This window comes from Lontra canadensis, unplaced genomic scaffold (assembly GCF_010015895.1).
Source record: "Lontra canadensis isolate GAN:19392208 unplaced genomic scaffold, GSC_riverotter_1.0 scaffold4, whole genome shotgun sequence".
In the NCBI taxonomy this organism is placed as follows: Eukaryota; Metazoa; Chordata; class Mammalia; order Carnivora; family Mustelidae; genus Lontra; species Lontra canadensis.
In genome coordinates this window covers 52,252,798-52,258,797 of record NW_022630998.1, presented here as the reverse complement: position 1 = coordinate 52,258,797, position 6,000 = coordinate 52,252,798, and the positions used below count along the sequence as shown (strand labels likewise).

General features: G+C 39.6%; 1 protein-coding gene across 2 annotated transcripts in view; it reads left to right on the top strand.

Annotated features, from left to right (window-relative positions):
* The first annotated feature begins 1,292 nt into the window (after nucleotides 1–1,292).
* The window catches only part of DDX4 (DEAD-box helicase 4), a 71,481-nt gene continuing 66,773 nt past the window's right edge, over nucleotides 1,293–6,000 (top strand). For both annotated transcript variants that reach the window (XM_032844059.1, XM_032844052.1), the window contains exons 1-2: nucleotides 1,293–1,395; nucleotides 2,229–2,324. In XM_032844059.1, coding sequence (XP_032699950.1) covers nucleotides 2,253–2,324 — 72 coding nt within the window. In that variant the 5' untranslated portion in view covers nucleotides 1,293–1,395; nucleotides 2,229–2,252. The remainder of the gene's footprint in view (nucleotides 1,396–2,228; nucleotides 2,325–6,000) is intronic.

Genomic DNA, 6,000 nt, shown 5'->3' with positions numbered 1-6,000 from the left:
TTTGATCTTTGTTAAATATAATCTTTTGAAAACAATTCACCTTGGAAATAGTGCTAGTGCTTAACTAGATAATCTAGTGCTTAACTAGATAAATATTGACATTCTTGGTGGAAGAGAGAAACAATAATGGTGGTTCTTTTTTTTTTTTTTTAAGGATTTTATTTATTCATGAGAGAGAGAGAGAGGCAAGGGAGAAGCAGGCTCCCCAAGAAGTAGGGAGCCCAATGTGGGACTGGATTCCAGGACCCCAGGATCATGACCTGAGCTGAAGGCAGATGCTTAACCCTCTGAGCGAGCCACCCAGGTGCCCAGTAATGGTGGTTCTAAAGATGAACACCACAAAACTGAACCCATAAAGTGTGTTGTCCTCTATGTCTGAGTGTCACATTATGTTGGGATTTATATTACTGAATGAAATATTCAGCATTTCTTTAAAGATTTAGAGAACAGAAAATGATGAAAATTAAAAAATGGAAACTGTAACTTTTAAAATAGCCCTCTGTTAGGCTTTTTGGTGGAATGGAGATATACTGAGAAATTTACTTTTTGTGAGGCAAAACAAGAGTATCTGTTTCGTGAGAGGATTAAGCATGGAAATGAGCCTTGGTCACTCTCAGGTTTGGCCAGTATCCCTAGGGATATAACCCTGTGGCCCCCAGTTTCAAGCCTTGATGAACGACCTACTCTAGCACAATTTCTGCTTTCCTTCTGCATCGGAGGGCATCTCTTTCCCAAAGATGTGGACCCTTGACTCTACAGGATAGGCTTTCTTTACAACAGCAAGACAGATCCTCATTCCAGCCGTCACTGGGAGGAAAGGAAATCTGCTGGCTCCATGGGCCTATGCTATATGTTGAAGCAGCAGAAATCTCCAGATGGGAAGTAAGTGCCTCAGAAACGAAGAACCAGGGGGACCAACTGCCACAGACTGCCGTAGGAAAAAGGAAAAGAGAAAGCTAAGCAGGTTGAAGGGAGGGCATTACCCTACTTCCTTTTATTTCTGGTGTTAGAAAAAGGGAGGTGGACATTTTTGGCTTGCAGTACTTGCGTGGAGAAAATATAGGGCAACTCCAGACTGAAGACCCCACTCAAGAATCTGAAGAGAAGTGGCTCATGGCCAGCCACATTGTACCCACAGGCCCAATGTGCCACTAAGGAAACAAGAGAGTAGGTCTGACCGCAGCGACCTCAAATGCGAGCAAGTAGGGAACGCACGGCGGAGGTGGGGCGGGGTGACGCCGACGGTCTGAGCTCTGATTGGCTGGTGGCTCTCGTCGCCTGGTGCCATTTGTTGTTGAAGCTGCGCACCTGACGCAGTCGACGGCGTCCTGCACGTGCAGCCGTTTAAGCGGCGTCAGCGCCTGCGAGGACACCGGGAGAGCAAGCCGTGGAGAGGTGAGTGCTGTGGCGCTTCCCTTCTCTGTGTGGGCCTCCGCCTGTCGCCTTGGACTTCCCGGTAGTGGGAGTTTGGGCTGGACAAAGAATAGGTGGGACAGGTGGGGCTTGGGGCCGTCCTATGGGGCTTTTCCTTCTCCTGCCCGTGTTAGGTCTTAAAGCCCAGGGTACGCCAGAAGGGCTCAAGGCCTACAGATGAGGCATAGATTGTGTGTGTGTGTTGTGTGTGTGTGTGTGTGTGTGTGTGTGTGTCTCGTCCCCCCCCCCCCCCCCCCCCCCCAGTGCCTGTACGGCTTTTCTCTTAACGAGAATGTCAGTGGTAACTTCTGTGTACGCACGCTCCTCAGAGTACTGGTTGACCACTGTTGGAAGGATTTGGGCCACCTAACCCATGTCTCCTACCCCGCCAAACTTAAAGGCGTTGGCCTCAGCTCCTTCTCTTCCATTAAACTATCAAAGATTCCAAACTTTACAAAGATGTGTGAAGAGGGAAACTTTGAGGAGTAGTTGAAAAATTTCCCTTGCCCTTAATATCCAGTAAGCTGTTTGGGGAAGGCGAAGGTGAACAGGTTTGGGGGAAAACCCTAAGCTAGATTGCTAGAATGATTAAGTTCAACTCATTTTTAAAGGTTAAAAAAATGGGTACAAGGTAAGAAACAAAACTTCCCTCTTTTTGGAAACACTTTTGGGGAAGGTCAGCAGCTAATTAAGTAGTTTCAGGAGGTGTATGTGAAATTATGATAGTTTATGGTTTTAGATAAATGATTCTGATCTAACAGGCCAAATATGCATGTGGTGTTGGTTTGTTTTTTGTTTTTGTTTTTGTTTTAAAGATAAAAATAGAACTGGAAGCCACCATGGGAGATGAAGATTGGGAAGCAGAAATAATCAAACCTCATATGTCTTCCTATGTTCCTGTTTTCGAGAAGGTAGTAACATTGAAAGTTTGTGATTATTAAATGCTACAGATTTTATCGAAGTTGAAAAATCACTGTGGTGGGAAAGTTATAAATCACAGTCTGTTTCAGTATGCTGTGCTTATCTCCATCTCATAGTTATTAACTGTCTTAGGGACAGTGAGGAAGAGGCACTTTAACCCTCAAATGAAGTAAAATATGTAATTTGATAATTAAAATAAATGTAATATTATTTACAATTTAAATGTGGGTGGAAGCAGGCTGGTACAACTGTGGTTGAGTATGTCTGAGAGACACTTGAATTGAAAATTGAAAAATAAAATTTGGTGTTGGGTGATACTTTGAATTTTGAAAACTGGTTCCATACATTATCTCTCAAGATGAATATGTTAGGCTGATTGAGATGGCATCAGCCCCTTGCTCTTCAAATGTGCAAATCTTCAGATCTTTTTCCTTAGTGGCATTTGGAGAGTTACATTGTAATTCACAAGAAGAGGCCTTGGAGTAGGTTTTGGGTTTCAGTTCTGACTTGAAAATTGACTTAAAAAAACTCTATTTTAGAAGTTAATATATATGTATGTATTATATATTATGTATATATTTAGAAGTCAAAATATTTTAAGGGATTGTTTTTGCATAAGTGTAATCTACTTGAAATGTCTCCAAAAATGATTTTCTTTTCTTTCTTTTAGAGTTTCTAGTTTATGTTTATGCATTATGTTGATCAATTTTGACAAACACTGTATTTCAAGTGATGTCTTAGTGGAAGTTCTTATATCACACAAAAATATAAAATACATATTTTATTTGTTTTACCTGGATTTGATCTGTGTGTAAAGTTTATTTCAAAATACTCAAGATAATAATATGATTTTTAACATGTTTCTTTTTTTGGAACTTATTTAGAAATTACATATTTTATGTGTTTTTTTTTAATGGTCCTCTGCCTATCGTAAAAATTCTATTACAGTATTGGGAAAAGAAGAGAAAAATCACTTAACAGTCTTAGCACAGACACTCTTATAAATTTTTAGTAAAGTTAATTCTTTTTTCCCCCAGTGATAGTACATAGTAGTATTTTTTAAGATTATATTCCTTTTTTTAAAAGCCATTTTATTTATTTATTTGACAGAGATCACAAGTAGGCAGAGAGGCAGACAGAGAGAGAGGAAAGGAAGCAGGCTCCCCAATGAGCAGGGAGCGGATGCGGGGCTTGATCCCAGGACCCTGGGATCATGATCTGAGCCGAAGGCAGAGGCTTTAACCCACTGAGCCACCCAGGCACCCATATAGTAGTAATTTTGATTCCAGCTTTTTCACTCTTTGGCACTAACTATTCCATATTACTACTAATTTCCTAGAAATAATTTCTTTGGTTGCATAATATTTCGTGGAATGGCTCTATCATAATATAATTGATTTTCAGTTGGTAGGAGTTTAAGATGTTAGCTTTCCACTGTAATGTTGTCATGAATATCTACAGCTTATTTTTTGTTTTAATTTAGGAGTACTTTTTTTCAGAAATGGAATTACTCGGTCAAAAGGTATTTTATGTTTCTTTTTACCCCTGGTTCTCAGTAGGTTTGTTATATTACAAAGTTTAATTCACAGATACAGACTTTTTCACTTGAACTTTAATAATCACCTATTTATTTATTCTTAGTCTGAGATTTTATCTTCATTATGTATTCTTCAAATAGTACACTAGACTGTAACATGTTGTGCATGTTTATTGCGTGGGAAATTGGGGATGGTTGGCTGTCAGAGCTTTCAGTTTACATTTTTGAAATATTTTTGCTATTTAGTAACTGACCTTGTTTCTTAATGTTAAGAATACTAAATTGAGTGTTAATGCTAATTTTACCTTATGATTCTTAATACATTTGTGTGGGGCCAATTTGTAAATTTTTTGCATTGTCTGCAAACTTAAATCCTGGTGCTGGTTGTACAGTTAGTTATCTGGCCTAGTTGACTTGAAGGAACGTGGTGCAGTCAGTGGCTTTGTCTGTCTGCCTTGGTTGAAAAAAAAGTGCAGAAAGTGAGGATGAATACATGATATGTATTTGTGGGAGAGATCTGAGGTCTTCTATTCAACCTGGTTTCATTTAAAGGTACCATTTTGATTGGCTGTTATGAATATCTATTTTAAGAGACAGCTGAGCTTTTGTTTTTTAAAAAATTTGTCTTGGCTCCTCAACTGTCTTGGATTGATATCTTAGAGAATATCTGATCAGCCTTTCCTGACTACTTTTCAGGATTTTTTTTTTTTTTTTGGAGACTTAATAGTTACCCATGCTTATGTAATTTTGAACCAATAGGCCACTGTTCTGATAGCCGTTGGAACTTCCCAAATACAGATTTTGAAGATGGTATACCACCTGGGTATGGAACAGTGCAAAATGTGAGATTAAAAAATATTTGCTAATCTAGTAATGACGTAGTCCATACATCTCAGTTGTTAGGCAGTTGCACACTGCGTGCAAGCTTGTTGGGATGAGTGTTGGAGTGGATGAATATGGTGAATAACAGTATACTGGATTTGCTTACTTGCTGTGTAATGAATTCTTCTTGATAGATGACCATGAGAAAAAGTCTCCACAGTGATTTCTTCTGTCTCATTATCTGCCTTTTTGGTGGCACACTTCAGAAGGCAAATACTCTTGTGATTAAAGCAAACATAGCTTGAGATAACTGGTCCATCCACAATTAAAAAAAAAATTTTTTTTTAAGTAGGCTCCATGCCCAGCCTGGAGCTCAGTGCAGAGCTTGAACTCACAACACTGAGATCAAGACCTGAGCTGATATCCAGAATCAGACACTTAACTGACTGAGACACTCAGGTGCCCCCACAATTATAATTGTATTAAGCAGTACTAGCAACGTTTATAATAATTGTCTAGATAAGAAAGTTCGGGGCTTCTTTGTTCCCATTCATACTATGGTTCTGAAGTAGCAGGAAAAAATGTGGCTCTTGGACATCACTGAATTGGCAGAACTGAGGAAGCTGAAATGCTAGAGCCTGAGAGACTAAACAGTTTCTGCTTATAATCATCACTGAGATATGGGAGGATATTGTGTGTCATATTAGAAAATAGGGAATTTCTTTTTTGTTGCTAAATACATGTAACTTGTGGACACCAGTCAAAATGGTCATCCAAATAAAAGTCCAGGTGTCAAGCTTGAAGGAAAGATCTCTGACTCATCTTTAAAATCTAAATAATGGAGGGCACTTGGGTGGCTCAGTCGTCAAGCGTCTGCCTTCGGCTCAGGTCATGATCCAAGGGACCTGGAACTGAGACCCACACTGGGCTCCCTGCTCAGCAGGAAACCTGCTTCTCCCTCTCCCACTTCCCCTGCTTGTGTTCCCCCTCTCGGTGTTTCTTTTTCTGTCAAATAAATAAAATCTTTAAAAAAATTAAATAATGTGGACCTGAGAATAGAGTGATAGAAAGGTATGAGAAGGCTGAGGAGAATGGCAGAGATATTGGTAAAGTAGGTCTGGAAGATAGAGAAAACTGAATCCTTTCGAAGAAGTTCAGCAGCTTACAGCCATTGGTTTCTAGTCAACTGATCGAGATTGCCTGATTCCAGAGAGAAGGTGAAACTAGAGAGCCTTTTGTTTTCTGTGTTTCTCTGACTATACTCTGTCCTCATTTGGTCTAGCTTTCTCTCATAGTATGGGGGAGAT